This window comes from Mesoplodon mirus (genome assembly GCF_964341445.2).
Source record: "Mesoplodon mirus genome assembly, chromosome: X".
Taxonomy (NCBI): domain Eukaryota; kingdom Metazoa; phylum Chordata; class Mammalia; order Artiodactyla; family Ziphiidae; genus Mesoplodon; species Mesoplodon mirus.
The window spans coordinates 90,255,832-90,272,508 of record NC_138981.1 but is presented as its reverse complement, the minus strand read 5'-3'; the positions used below and the strand labels follow the sequence as shown (position 1 = coordinate 90,272,508).

Genomic DNA, 16,677 nt, shown 5'->3' with positions numbered 1-16,677 from the left:
ATTACTTTAGTGCCTTTGCAGAGAAGAGACTCAGAAAAATCTTCCTTGAATTGAGTTAAAATGAGGAACTATAAGAAGGAAAGGTGTGCAAACCAGAAAGCACAAGGGAAGACAAGACTTCTGGGCTCTAACAGGCACAGGCTAAGGAGCAGGATTTATGCAAAGTTGTGAGGGATTTTAGTTGGGAAACAGGTACCTAATATCCAAATGCTGGACCCTGCTTATCTGTGAGGAAAAATCATAGGTCTTCCATTGTGCATATTCCCAAATATTCCAAGAATATGAGTTATTCTCCCTGACACTCATGGTCCTCCAGTAATCAAGTCTACTTTACCTATCTAACTTTACCTCCCAGTGTTCTCTAGCGCAGTCCCCTGGCTTCACCTTCTCATTCAACTTGAGGAGGTATGGATTATAAGCTTAGAAATTAGAGAGATTCTGGGCTTCTCTGGTGGCACAGTGGTTAAGAATCTGCCTGCCAATGCAAGGGACACGGGTTCGAGCCCTGGCCTGGGAAGATCCCACATGCCGCTGAGCAACTAAGCCCATGCGTCAGAACTACTGAGCCTGAGCTCTAGAGCCTGAAAGTCACAACTACTGAGCCCACGTGCCACAACTACTGAAGCATGCGTGCCTAGAGCCTGTGTTCCGCAACAGGAGAGGCCACGACAATGAGGTGCCCGCACACCACAATGAAGAGTAGCCCCCATTCACTGCAACTAAAGAAAGCTTGTGCACAGCAACAAAGACCCAACACAGCCAAAGATAAATAAATAAGTAAGTAAGTAAATAAATAAATAAATTTATTTAAAAAAAAGAAATTAGAGAGTGACCTTCAAATTCCAACTTAGTCCCTTAATAGCTGTGTGACCTTGGACAAGTTACTTAACCTCAGAGTTTTGATTTTCTTACCAGTAAAATAATAACACCTACTTCACAAGGCTTTTGTGAAGTTATCACTCAATGAGGTGATGAAAATTATCATAATAGCTATCATTTATTGTGAACCAACTACATACCAGGTTCTATGCTCCTCTCATTGTCCTGCACTTAGGGAATTCTACTCCTGTTGGAAGTAAACATCAAACTAAGAATTCAGAACAAGGTATCCCAAAATTATAAAGATAGCTGCTAGTCTAGGCAGGCAGTCACCTTCAGAATGGCCAGCAAGCTTAAGTGTCAATTTTATCTCAGTAAACCTGGGAGGGTGAAGAATGATCAGCCAGCGCTGAGTATCCCAGCAGAAGGATGTGTGCATGCACCAGGAATCAAGGACCGGGCCCCGTGCAACAATCCAAATTAGCAGGCTTTTATTCAAAATTGAGGAGATTTAGCAATAAGTTTGCATACCTCAGTATTTTCTTTATTTTCATTAGGGTGTAAATGACTTAGAAATCTGAAGAATTTGCAAGGAAATTTAGAATCACTTTTCCTAAAGTGTGGGATTGGAATAGGGTATAGACAGCTGCATACTTGCTGTGTGGCCTTGAGCAAGTCGTGTAACTTCTTGAATCTGAGTTTCTTTATATAAAAATTGGGGCCTGTACTTTGAAGGGCTGGAGTAATGATTAGAAATAAATATATGTAAAGTGATTTATACGGTACCTGAAATAGATAATAAATAGTGTCTGTAGTTTTATGGCAATAGTCATATTCCTCTAGCTCTGACGGATTCAAATGTCAGCTAAATACAGGATGTCATTCCCGCATATCAGCAAAAATACAAGTACAGACATCATGCTTGATATTTAACAAGTTGATGAGGTTTGGAAAAATCATGATAAGTGGCTTTATTACACTGTCCTGATTCTGGAGAAAATATGTAACACAGGGCCTAGGAGCTGCAGTTTTCATTGATCTCCCATAGTAATCATCAGTTGCCACACACAATTTAGTATTTCATTGTATTCTACCCAATATACCATGCAGACTGCTCCCAAATTTATATCTCTATCCCAGACTTCTCCCCGAATACAGGACTTACATATCCAACTGCCTATTCAACATCTCCTCCAGGATGTCTAGTGGGTATCTCAAATAAAAGATGGCCAAAACAGAACTCTTGGATCTTGCCACAAAATCTTGCCTCCCCCACTCTAATTCAATTCAGTAAATACAACTAGTGTCTACTCTATTACTGAAACCAAAAACCTAGGAATCATCATGAGAAAGTCCAGTCGTTTTTATCTCTATAATATCTCTTGAATCTGTCCACATTTTACTATCTCTATCACCACCACTCTAGTCCAAGCCATCATCATCTTTCTTTTGGATGCTGTAATAGCCTCTTAACCTGTCTCCCTGACTCCTTCCATCTATTATCCATGGAGCATCCAGAGGAAGATTATTTTTACATGTCAGAAGGAATGTGACATTGTTTTACTTAAAATCCTCAGAAGGTATCCTCCCACTCTTAGGATAAAGACCAAAACCCTAAAAGGCACTGTGTTATCTGGTCCTTGCCTACCTTTCCAATCTCATTTTGTCCCACTCCCCGCCACTACTCCCTGTGATCCAGCCACATTGCTCTCTTTCTGTTCCCTAAGCATGCAGGGATCTTTGGCACCTCAAAGCCAACACATGCTGTTCCCTCTGAAATATTTTTCTGTTCATCCTTCACCGTGATGGCTTTTTCTTAACCTTCAGGGTCCAGCCTAAATGTTATTTTGCTTCAAGTAAACCTTCTCCAATGGTCCAATATAAAGTAACGGCCTACCTACTTCTCAGTTATTTTCCTTTATATCACTTACTGCAATTATTAATTATATACTTATACATGTGTTTTTTGTTTTGTCTCTTACCTATTCCCACCCCACATTACACTACAAGCTCTATTAGGGCAGAACATGTCTCTTTTAGTTCACTTCTACTCTGCACAATGAATATTTGACGAAGGTTAAAAAAAATCAAATATATTCATTGTGGATCCAGGGTTGATAATCACTGTATTAGATACTAAATACCTGTTCACTTGTCCCAAAATGTCCTTTTCACCTTTCACCTCATATTGTAGACAGGACGTAAATTAAATAGCATTATGAAGATAATTTTACTGGCACAAAATATAAGGATATTGATACTAACAGATGTCTGTTTTAGAAACAAGGTGGACTAGATGATTTAATTATAATGTTAAACACCTTTTATCAGAAAAAAATTCAAGCCCAATTATTTCTCATGCATCTTTTATGCCAAAGTTTATAGTGAAGCTATGATGCCCTGAATATCAAAATTGAGCAAACGACTCATGGTATTGATCCAAAATCTCTGAACATTATTATTACAGCCTTTCCATCTCATTTTCCCAGAGTACAGCTGAAGAGAATTATCAGAAACTACAGGTAGGGTCTGATGCAAAGAATTCAAAACACACAAAACATTAAAATGCACTCATCCAACAAATATATCAAATGATTACTATAAGCCAGAAACACAACTCGGTGTTTTTTCTAACCAGTCAGAGAGGATCAAGGCAATGTGCCCCAGAAATGAATCAACCTTCTCTGCCTGCAGACCCATGCCTAAGCATCTCATCACTTAGGCTTCTGCATCTGGTGCTTCCCAATTATTTCTTAGGATCCCCACTGGAGAATGGTGCCAAATCATGGGGAGATTTCTAGCTATATAAAGTTCTCCTGGCACCAAGAAATGATTTATGGACTTGAACTGATGAATTATTTTCCTATTTGACAGCCAAAGGAGGCCATTTCACTGCCTTTTATAAACCACCAGTGATGAATTATGACATAAGGAATTGCTGGACAAGAAAAGGCCATTCTCTTTAACATGCCTGTTCTAGGGACTCATTTCCACCTCAGCTTTGTCTCTGCAGCCTTTGCTATTGGCTCACACATCATTAAAATGTCTTGCTGGCTGCAAAAGCTCATTTATACAGACAACATTTGCTCTGACCACCTTAATTGACACATTATTCCACATGATTGCATCTCCTTGAATGAAATAGTTTTGCCTAAAATACCAACATATGTAGCCCTTTGCTTGAGTTTGTCATAGCCCCTAGTTAACTTCCTAATTTTTAAAATTCATCCCCTGTAAATGAAGCGCCCTACTAAAAATATCAATTTGTATTAGACAATTTATCAGACTGTTTTCTTGTGGTAAAATGGCTGTGAGGTCATTTTTGCAAGTGTTCCAGTAATAATAATGATGGTGATAATGATACTAATCATAATAATTAATATCATTGATTGAATACCTACTATTTCCCAGTCACCATTGTAAGTGTTTTTCACATATTTTCTTCACTCAGCACAGCTACTACACCTCCCCATTTTGCATGGAGAAAAAACTGAAATTCATAAGAGTAAATTAAAGTTCTCAAAGTCATACAGCTACAAGGATTTGAATCAGATTTTTCTGGTTCTAGATCAGGACATAAGGGAGCAAATCAAGTTTTCAGAGTTTTCCAAGGGTCTTCTCTTAGAATCATACTCTTTGTTTTGCTAAGATTCCTGTGTGTGTGTATGTGTGTGTGCGCATCTGTATCTTAACCATCTACATATAAGAACAATTTTTGTTGTCAAATCAGATCATAGTACTATGAGCAATACATGGTTCTATAAGCATTTACTAGTGGAAGGGACTCAGACTTTGAGAAAACAATAGCCACCTGAATCTTCATTCTAGCATCATTGTTCAGTTGTTGTAAAACACTGAGAGAAATTACCTAACATCTCCAAATTTCAACTTCAGCATCTGTAAAGAGGGGCTAAGGTGACAATACCACACAGGATTTTTTTGATACTTAAATGAAACCATATCTGTGAAAACACTGAGCCCAGTTCCTAGCTCCATAATTGTATTTTGTGTCTAAATGTCAAGATAAACCTTTGTATGGGGAACCAAGAATATTGGAGAACATTAATCTAACTGGTGAGACAAAACCTAAACAAAGATATCTAAGATAATTAATCATAAATTAGCATCAGTCAGTGTGGTGAAAACTTTTATAAAATTGCCAAGGGAATTTAGGAGAAAGAAACAGGTGATTGTAAAGTAAAGTTAATCTCTGAAGACTTCCTGGAGGAAGTCCAGAAGTGCAAATATGTCCTGGCAAAGAAGAGTATGAAGGCATGAAGTAGGCAAACAAGCAGGAAGGTAAGGAGTTAATAGCATTTATGGAGCACTGTTGTGTGCAAGAGCCATGCAGGTAGTCTGTAGCATGTTGCTTTAAGAGCAAGGTTTTAGAACAAAGGTGGGTTCAGATCCTAGCCCCACCACTTACTAGCCGTGTGACCATAGACAAGTAACTTATCCTGAGTCTCCATTTCTTCCCTTATAAAATAAAGACAATATTGGCAACCTTCCAAGGTTGTTGTGAACTTTGACTGATTGTAAAGTACAGTGCCTGACCCAATAAACGGGCATTCTCTGAGCATCTACTCCACTGTGTTGGATCTAGTTCATGGTTAATCTCCCACCATACTAAGCTTCTAGTTTTCAGCCCTTTACAAGGGTAGCTTGACAGAATATTCTCAGCCTTCTCAAACCACTGCTTTCAGGTTAGCAGAGAGCAAGGTAGCTGAGAGTCTCACAAATGAACATAATGGAACTAGGGAAATCTGTGCCCATGGATCTCAGATGCCTATATACCTAGGATTCGTAATGTAATTCCTTCCTAAGAACTCCTTCCCCCACCCCTAACTCAAGTCAGAAAAGTCAGTCAAGGAGTCAATGATCACCTCAGGTGCTGGAAGAGAGCCACTGGAGCGGAACTGGCCTAGACTGGGCACGTTTGCCACATCCTGCTGCTACGGTGCTCTAACTTGCTCACCCCCAGCCCTCCCAGCAAGCTGGGCTCCCGCACAGCTACTTGCGAAAGACTCCCACAGGAATGAATGTTCTCATAGTCCCTGACTTTGCAGAGGAACAAGAGTGTCTTTCTGCTGATGGGACAGTTTAATAGTGTTCGTTCATCTCCCTGTAGGGCATAGAAACACGACACAAAAATTTTCCTAGGACAGAGACTGGAAATCTCTTTGACCCTGGCTGTCACTAATAGGGTTAAGAGATAGCACTGTGTCATAGGTTGAAGCAAAGGAGGGAAATAAGGGGGAGAAAGGAGAGACAAAATAAGAGTGGCAGAAGAGGAAGGGAAAAAAATCACTCTTTAGACTGACATTCAAGGCCCTCCTTCCCACTAATTCTAAGTAGGCTTTTTTTATTCCTCCTTGTCCCGCAAGGTCATGAGTAGAGCTGACCTTGTTTCTAGAGGAAGCAAACAGCCACCTGCAGGGTATGAATTGTGACACTCTGGGAAAGGCCCCCCACAGGCACTGCAAAGCTGCCAGAAATTCCCACCATTAGTCATGCCTATGAGTTACAGAATTGAAATATCTATTAAATTGCAAATATGTTAGCTTAGAAGGGAAACATTTTGGCCAATATCAGTCATGAATTCTTTATCTCTTTGAGGTACTAGATTAGCCCCACCAGAAAGCAAGGATCTGGGGAGGTGGGCTACAGAGAAGACACGACATTAGGACATTTAAAAGAGCTAGAGAGGGACAAAGATGTCATTCAGGGTGGGCTGGGTAGGGTAGGAAAGGCCAGGGTGACCCAGGAGAAGAGGGAGGCTTAGGAGGAAAGGCAAAGGAGCTGCTGCAAGCCAGTTTGGGTCATAAGATTTCTGTACCTGTAACTGTGCAAAAGAACAGTCAATTATGAAATGCACAGTCAGTCATGTGAAAGTTCCATTAATGTAGCCAAGAACTATTGACTGCTGAGGTCTTTCCTCATTAAGTCACAGAAAAGGTATAAATGAGATATATTCTCATACGATAATCAGGATACAGACATTCAGATCGTAGCAACTGGCTGCTGAGAGGGAACAGGAAGGAGAGAGAACACACGCCAATGATTTGTCCCCCTCGGTGCTTCACATGGCACTGCTTCGATGCTGCTCTAAGGCGGCTGCTTTATCCCCGGGGCTCTTCATTTATCTGTAACATTTGAGACCAACTTGCTTCATCATCTAAATCGCTCTTCTCTGGAAGGTGATCAATTTATCAATACCCCTCCTGTAGTATTACATCCATAAATTGTGCCCTTCACTCTCTGCTTGGATCGACCACTCTGTTGGATGGTGTGATTAGGATAGCTTCTGAGTGCTGTTCTCAGTTTGTCTATTAACTGCTCTCCAGACCACTTTAAGATTCTTTTCCCCACTTGCTGCTGGAGATGGAAATCATGGAGCAGAGTCTGCACCCACCACACAGCCAGTCACTTGTTTAAAAGTGCTACTGAACCAAATTCTTTAAGGCAAAGGCCACAAATAGGCAGCCCTCAAACAGAATTTAGCCTACAGGCATGTTTTATTTGGTCCACACAGTGCTCAACAAGTCAGGGATTTCTACCTAAAAATCCAGACTTCTAGCATCTCTTCAAAAATTAGAGGGCCTAGCGGCACTGGATCCTTAATTTCATATAACAGCAATCAGTTAGGGCTGAGTTGGTACTGCGAAGGCTCTCCAACTTGCTCCCCTCTGTGGCCTCACACACTCACTCAGGTATATGACCTGCCTGGCTTCTAGAAGCATTTTGAACATTGATTAGGGAATTACCCCTTCACTGGCCTAGTTTCAGCTATCAGCAGTAAATGCTTTTCCTTTTATAGAGGGAATCGAATCAGAGCTATTTCTTCTTAAAGCCAAAACAGTGGATTGGCAAATAAGCATTTTAAATAACAGGTTATTTCAGGGATCCTTAGCTCTGGAGACCTGAGCTCTGGAGTCACCATTCTTGGAGTCCTCTTTGGGTTGCATCACCTTTTTATCTGGCCCAGAACCCAGGATTAAGGGACTGTGGACAGAGTAACAGGGGTATAGGTTAGGAAAGTATTGTGTTAGGAATCAGCAGATACGGGTTCTAGACTTGGCTATGCCATTCACCAGTTCCCAGCCCAGGGTAAATGGTTTAAACACTCTGAGCCATAATTTACTCTGCTGAAAAATACAAAATACAAATAATGATAACAACAACAACAACAATCTTTGCCAACTCCATAAAGTTCTGCGAGAAACAGAACGAGATCTCAGAAGTGAAAGTGCTTTGAAATTATAAAGTTCTCTACAAATATCAAGATTTCTTATTTGTGCCCAACTGAAGCACTCATCAATGAAATAAGCACCCAACCAATCCAAGCTACACATAATGTCTGAGTACTTACTATATGCTCAGCACTTGGGGAGATGCAAAAGAATTGGTCAACAAAACCCTGTCCTTAAGGAGCTTATAGGCTAGTTGAGAAAATAAGATAAACAATGGAAAACAAGATTATAATTGTAACATAAAGTTAATGCCTGCTAAGTAGATTACTGAAACTGTTAAAGATACAGTCCTCAGTAGGATGCCAGTAGACCCAGGTATTCACTTGACTACTCACTTAGCTTTTTTTTTTTTTTTTTTTTTTTTTTTTTGCGGTACGCGGGCCTCTCACTGTTGTGGCCTCTCCCGTTGTGGAGCACAGGTTCTGGACACGCAGGCTCAGCGGCCATGGCTCACGGGCCCAGCCGCTCCGCGGAATGTGGGATCTTCCCGGACCGGGGCACGAACCTGTGTCCCCCGCATAGGACTCTCAACCACTGCGCCACCAGGGAAGCCCCCCCCCTTTTTTTTACAGTTTATTCTGTAGAAACAGCATCTTCAGATACTGTCAACCAGGGGAAAAGTGTTACGTGGTCATACAGTTTAGGAAATGGCCCATCTTCCTTTTAGAAACTTATAATATATATTAGAATATTATATACAATAAGATGCCCTGAAATGCCTTGCAAGAAGGAAAGCTATATAACTTTGACCTAGCAGATAAACACATTGCCACAGAACTTCTCACCATTCTCTCTTCCTTTCCTTTTTCTCTCCCCAAAGTAACTATTAACATCTCTTAGAATTGGAGCTCCATAGAACACAGTTGGGGAAACACTATTTTTCTTAATGAACATATTTTAAATTTTCACAGGTTCCAAAGGGAACATAATTCTGTGTCTACCTGTTTCCTTCAAGAACCACGTTAGAAATTTGGATCCTATGCTCCTGGCTACACAGAGTAGACTGATTTTTGTGATGATTGGTCTTTACCAATTGAATCAATGTTGTTTAACTAGACTGTTCTCTATTGCTTCACTTCTACTAATTTGAAATCATTGCCATAACTGCAATGAACCTTACTGGAATTGATTTTTTTTTCTCAATACGGATTTTCTATTGATAGGGTCACATGGCACCAAAACATGCAGCCTGATAAATTCTATCTTCCATACATTCTTGCTTTTCCTGGCACCACGCTGTTCCTTGTTTCTCTCCTGGCACTGTCCTAAGCTCAGATTTAATTATGTGTCCCATTACTACTAATCTCATCTAAGGTGCTCACTGAGAGCTAAGGACTAGACTCCAAAATATCAAGTGTATTCTTTTTAGGGTTATTTAAATTCCAGCAGGGACTTCAAATTGAAGACCAAATAGTTAATGTCCAAAAAGGCCATTATAGTGGGATGATGTACACTGTGATCAATATTTTGGCATCTTTTTCAATGTACATAATATGGGTGAAATTGTATGGTTTGTGCTTGGTGATGGTTGAAAAGTTATATTTGAAAGTCAGAAAGACCTAGATTCATATTGGTGCTTGGCCAATTACAAAGTATGTGACCTTGGGACATAGCCTCTCTAAGTTTTAGTTTCTTCTTCTATAAAATGAGGACAATAATAGTATCCACTCTCATATTGTTGTTGTGAGGAATAAATGAGAAAATGAATGAAATACACTAAACAATGTCTCCTTCACAGTGAGCTGTCAATAGACATTAGCTCTCAGGGGGCCCCTATTATGATAACTTAGTTGTTGGCTTAGAGATCACTTCTCCTGTTGCATTATTATCAGTCAGTCAGAATCTCCACTTCTTTCTATTCCCCCAACTCTCCACCATATCTCTAAATTCCACTGTTTTTCCTAAACCCACTCTCACCCCAGTGTCTCAGGATTAACTCTAGAGGCATGAAAGAACAAAGACCCAGGGCCAGGAAAAGCCCGTTTTCAAATCTGATGGGAAATTGCTTCCTCTGTGTGTAAACAGATGCCATTCTCCACACCAAAGGAAGGTTACCCTAACAAGCTATGCAGTCTAAGTGACACCTTCAACAATGCACTACAGTTGGTTTTAGCTTTGCACAGTGAAATTAAAAGCACTTACTGAAGCCATGCATTTGAACATCTTCACCAAAGACTGATTCCAGCTTCCAGTTTGCAATTTAATCAAGCCTTGCATGACCAGATTGATTTGCTGCTATTATAGTAATCCAGCAGCAAATCTTTGCAACCTATCCATAGAATAAACCTCTCTTTCTAGCCATGACATTAAGACACCAATGGGTTAAGAAATCTCTCATCCCTAATAAGTGAAGAGTCTCGAGTCAGGAACTCTAGAGCTATCTAAGATAATCAGGAGTAGGGGTATTATTTGCATATTCACCAGAGAACAGGTTAGTGTTTTTTTTTCAAAATAGTCAATATGCTTTTCTGAAAAGGCATAAAATCAGGTATTTATGAATAATTTGTTAGGTGAAGGGTGAATTATCTTCTAAATATAGTTAATTAGTATTGGCTTCCTGCTTGGGTTCATTTCTGGGTGCCCTTCTAAGTTATGTCTGTCATTCACCTTCTCAAGGCAGACATTCTCCTCTATTATAATAGGAGACCCTATTCCATTATTTTATCCACCCTCTCCCACTCCTCTTCTCCTTCTTCTATTATCACCTGTTCTACATCCTCATGTAGTCAACCTTCCCTTCTGTCCTTATCACTTTGACTAGGCTTCTGCACAAAATTCAATGTGAGAATAAAGGAAAAAAAATATCTTTAAAATAGCAAATAGCCACCTGAAATATGCTGTGGGAAATACAACTTTTAGTTGTTGGTATCTTTGGCAAGTGACCTAAATACCCTGTTGTACATGTCTATATGTTGTTAAACAACTCCCTATTTATCTGCAGCCTCCAAAAGTATAAAAAAGAAATGTCTACAATAACATTACACAGGTCTGTTATGATTTAAATATTAAAATGATTCCAGAAAAGTTGCATTTAAATCAAATCCTACTTAAATGCAGCTGGCTATTTAAAGAAATCTCATGACAAATTCTTTTATATTGAAAAAATAATTTCATAAAGCCAAAGATTACCTTCTAATTAATCAGTTTTGAATAACTGGATCTTTCTACAACTGGTCTATTTAAAGCAAGTAGTACCTATACACTTTAAGAGAGCACTTGTTTCACTTAAGAAATATTTCTAATTTATAAATTTAAAAGAACAGTGAGAAAATAATCTTTTAAAATTTTAATAATATTTTAAAACTTGCATACTTACAATACACAATCTTAAAAACTTCTACCTACATGATTTTGTAATTAACCAACCCTATGATTTTTGTATTAATATTCCTAGCCCATGCCTGCATATTGCTAAACTCAAAATAAGTATGAGTGGGTTACTCTTTAAATAATCCCAGCCTTATATTTTGAAATATAAGAGGACAATCTGTTAATTGCTCTTTTTTTAACATCTTTATTAGAGTATAACTGTACAATGGTGTGTTAGTTTCTGCTTTATAACAAAGTGAATCAGTTATACATATACATACGTCCCCATATCTCTTCCTTCTTGCATCTCCCTCCCTCCCACCCTCCCTATCCCACGCCTCTAGGTGGTCACAAAGCACCAAGCTGATCTCCCTGTGCTATGTGGCTGCTTCCCACTAGCTATCTATTTTACGTTTGGTAGTGTATATATGTCCATGCCACTCTCTCACATTGTCCCAGCTTACCCTTCCCCCTCCCTGTATCCTCAAGTCCATTCTCTAGTAAGTCTGCATCTTTATTCCCATCTTGCCCCTAGGTTCTTCATGACCATTTTTTTTTAGATTCCTTATACATGTGTTAGCATACGGTATTTGTTTTTCTCTTTCTGACTTACTTCACTCTGTATAACAGTCTCTAGGTCCATCCACCTCACTACAAATAACTCAGTTTCGCTCCTTTTTATGGCTGAGTAATTGCTCTTTAATCAAGGAAACAAGGAATAATATAGTTTAGACAATATTGCAGACAAAAATAAATCTTCACAGAGCAACCTCTTGAACTTCCATACCAAGAAGCCGTTTTGTCTTTACATCAAGTATAACATTTGAACTCTGTGAATAAATAAACTTGATATCTACTTATATGAACAATGACTCAATGATAAGTTTGAATTATTTTTTCTAGTATGTAATACATACTCAGTGTATTTTTATTTAAATAGCAAATGAATAAATTACTTTTTCAGTGGCTGAGGTTTTATCCTCACCCTCCCTTGACAGATTTCCCTTAGTGATCAAAACTCTGTATTTTCATGACAGCTCTTAGGAGCTTAGGTGAAACAATTTGGGACCTATGAAAATTAGTTTTGGTGTGTGTGTGACTGTGTGTGTATGTGTGAACTAACATGCTCACTAGGGAATCATACCTGTGACTGACTTCTGTGGCACCATTTTCTCAGCTAGTATTTCTCAAAGCATGATCCTTGAAAGGCATGCAAGAAATTCCCCAGGACAAAAAGATAAATTCCCTGTCTTACTGATGTACTAAATTAGAATCTGGAGGAGAGAGATGGGAATCTATATGTAAGGAGCCTCATCTTTACCATAACTGGGTTCTTCCATGTGATTCTGATGCACATTAAAGTCTGAGAAACTCTGAGTGGTAGAGTTCAGGTGAAATTTTAAATCCCCAGTTCAACTCTTCTTAAAGTTTAGGGCAAGTGAATTAATGCCTCATAAGACACCCAAAATAAGCTCCAGAATCTAAAAACAAACTAAAGAAACAAATGTGTTGTCACCATAACCCAAAAGATGGAAGCATAAAAGAGGTTTGATATTTACTTTATTCTGGTCCAACTTAAAATATAAGCTAAACACTATAATGTTACAAACTTTACTAAATGACCTCCAAATGGAAGTGTTCTGAAAGCATCAGATAAGGATTATATGACTGTGGTCAAAATGATGATGCTGCAAGGATTCGTGCATAGTCAGGCCACTTATTAATGACATATAACTACCTATGATTGACTCTTCTGCTTGAATGAAGCAGGAAGTCTAGTTCATACTAAGGGAATCAGAAATTAAACAGAAGCAGATCTTTGCTATTTGGATTGGCCCAATATGGTAGTTATTTTGAAAGCTCATGGAGAAGCAACGTGCAATTCTAATCAAAATAATAATTCAGACTTTCACAGAAGGTACTTTAGAATTCAGACTAAGAAGTAGAACTGCCATGTATCAGAATAGAGAATGAACTAAAACAAAAATATATATATATATATTAATTTTTAAATAAATTTAAAGTGTATATATTGATTTTTATTTTTACTCCTTTTGTTAACATTTAGAATTTAGAAAAAGATGAAAAAAGAAACTAGTTGACTCTCAGGGATCAAAAACTAAATCAAATATACGTTATACAAATGAACTTACTAAGCAAGCATCATTATTAGTAGACTGATTTTAACACTATCCCAAAAAGGTCAGTTAGCCATAAACAAAAACAATATAGAAGAAAATCCATATTCTTAACATTAATGAGAGTACGTTGTAACTAAACAACTAGTTGATGTCAACATTAGATGGTTAAACAGGTAATGTTCAAGTTAATAAGTGCAATAAATATTACACTTGTCTGGATAATGCCAAATTTTACCATGGCTCAGATTTTACCCACAATACAGAAATGTGTGTGTATACTTATACACACACACATACATCTAAAACATATATAGGAAGAATAAAATTAGTCAAGATTTGCTCAGGCACAATAGTAGGTGGACCTTTTGTCACACCGTTTCTTAAGGTCCATCACACCCATTGTCAGGGATAATCTTTATGTCATTAGGGTCTGCCCTATTTTGCTGAAAATTACTTGCTAACATTCTCCACCAGGTAAGAATATTCTGAGTCTCTCTTCTCCATTGTGAGTAGAATTACTGATTTACAATTTGCTTGTACTTCTGATGTAAAACACATATGTGCATGCTATTCATTTGGAGCTGCTCCATTTAAAAATCACTAGAACCTCACAGTAACATCACTCATTTATGAGCAATTCTATATAAATGATATTTTGGATGCAGTCCGAGAAGATTTCATTACAAAAGCCCAACAGATCCTCATTCTGAGGCAGCCTTCACCTGCAAGAAGACTCCACATATGGGTTAAGTCAACATTCTAAAGTGGTTCCAGCATATTTTTTTCTGAGACACTTAGCAACAATCAATGATACTCTGAAGAGTTAAGAACCTTTCATAAAAGCAGAGAACAGATATGCAGTAACTGGCACCATGTTCCCTAAATTAATTGTCCATATTCCACATATAGCTTATCAGTACAACTTATTAATAGTGAGGTTCACAACTATTTTATTTGTAGCTAATTCTAAATTCACATCTAGTTTACTCTTTGTTTGGAAACTTTTTCTTCCTGTACCAAATTATACTTAAAATCTCATTTGCCATGATTTGGTAAAACCAATGCTTACCTGTAACTTTCAATTCAGTTGTTCTTCTTACAAGTTTTCCTTCATACTTAAGCTCACAAGTGTAATTTCCCCCATCTTCTTCTTGAACTTCCTGGATTAGAAGGGCATTTCCTTTCTGTATTATGATGCTTCTCCACATTTTTGGCTTGCATTCCTGCAGAGAAAATATTTTCAAGTAAGCAAAAAATAAAAATTCACATCATTAAGTCTTAGTACTGGCAAGTTAGTACTTTCACTTTTTTGTACTCTTCTCTTTAGTTTTCAAAATATGTAGCTAAAGGGTTACGTCAATGACCAGAAAACATCACAAATGTATCTTATTGTATCCAATTGAAACATCACAACTACCACCCTAAGAACCACTTTAAAGGCCTGATCCCAAGAGCAGAAAGTCCTTAGAGACATTCTGCAAAAACAGAAAAGCATACAAGATCCCCAAATGCAAAAGAGGTAGAGCAGTCACTAAGTAGCATTTTAATGCCCTGGTTCTTTCTATATGACAGGAATATGTCCTAAGAGTTCTAAGAGGATAGTGTTCACTTAGCAACATAATATAAACAGGGAGTCTTAGGCATTATTTAAAAATTCTAATTGGCTTTTACACTGGCAATGGTTTAATTAATTTTTATAGTAAAAACTAATAATAATATTCAAGAGTCTCTCTCCCCATAGTCAAGAGATCTATTGTGGGGAGGTTGAGGGGGGAAGGGGATCAAGAAAATGAGGCTTGAGGAATTCTCTAGAAACATATTTAGGTAAAATGAGGACACACTTTGTTGTAGTAAGGTAATGGGGAAATTATCCACTTATTTTCTGAGTTCAGTGATCTGTGACCAGATAATAAGATTTGGGTTTTGAGGTCAATTCTTTTACTCATCTGGTAAGAATGTGTTGCTACTGGAATTGGACTTTACTAGAAAGGAATGGTTAATTTCCATCGATCGACAGAGATACAACAATAGCAGAGCATGTAAGAATATTCAGCCAAGTGGCTTTGTCTTTGGGGAATTTTCTCAGACTACTTTTTACATATTGCTCCAGTTTGTCTACCACTTATCTCAAATGTTCAACGAAAGTGGTGGCCAAAAGCTGTGCAAACATCAGTGAAGCTGTGGGGGATAGGTGTGAGGGGGTGCTGAAGTATTTTGTCATTTCAATTCTGGATATGTCAGTTAAGGAATTAAAAAAATTGATCATGAGGCAGATGACCTGAATAATAGTTGAGGACAGTTTCCACTTTCCCCATGGTATATACAACATCTATTCTACCCCTCCTTCTCCCCACCCTTACTCCCACCCTCTGCAGACACATCCTAAATATTCATGTAAAAGTAAAATCGGTGCTGACTCTCAATCCCCAGCTCTGCATGCTTGAGTGTGTGCACGTGTGTGTGCGCACATGTCATAAAATGATTTGGAAGAGTGAGCACCCATTTATTAGATTTTACTGTAACAAAATTTCTTCTGTTATGATAACAGAAGTTTTGACAACAAAACACAAAAACTGACGCTTAAGTTCACAGGTATAATATTTAAGAGATACGCTTGCTTTATGTCCAGTACAACTACCCACACACATTGTCAGAGAGTAAATAAAAGTAATACTGTCTAGGGCATCTAGATATAAAGCTGCTTCACTCCCTAGGGTCTTTCCAAAGAACACTTAAGGGTCTGTCTGAAATTCTATTACATACCATGTCTGGCAAGGTTTATCACCTATATGAGATTTGCTTCTGAGTTAAACCTTGGGATATAAGGTTTCTGGGAAAATGAAAAAGAAAGACTGAACAGAAAGAAAAAAAATAGCCCAGCTGCCACTATCGTCATACAATAATAATCCACAATTATTTTCGCATTGCTTCCAACTCTGATAGCCTCAGATTTCTAAAGAATCATTCTGAAGGTCATTAAACAAAAATATGGTCCCTCTGGGCATTTTGAGAGGAAAGGAAAATGAAAACTGAGCTGCTTCACTTTCATATAGCAGTGGTGGGGGCAGGCAAATGAGCTGAAGCTCACTTCATTCAAAGACGAATGGCATCGTTTTCTAATGTCATTTTTTGGGGGAAAGTCCATATGAAATTAGCTC

The 16,677-nt window shown here is 38.3% G+C and overlaps 1 protein-coding gene across 1 annotated transcript in view; it reads right to left on the bottom strand.

The window, feature by feature from the left end:
• IL1RAPL2 (interleukin 1 receptor accessory protein like 2) overlaps positions 1-16,677 on the bottom strand; it is a gene marked incomplete at both ends in the record, with an annotated part of 1,040,907 nt that overhangs the window by 443,154 nt on the left and 581,076 nt on the right. Inside the window, one exon of the mRNA XM_082609582.1 lies at positions 14,589-14,742. Coding sequence (XP_082465708.1) covers positions 14,589-14,742 — 154 coding nt within the window. The remainder of the gene's footprint in view (positions 1-14,588; positions 14,743-16,677) is intronic.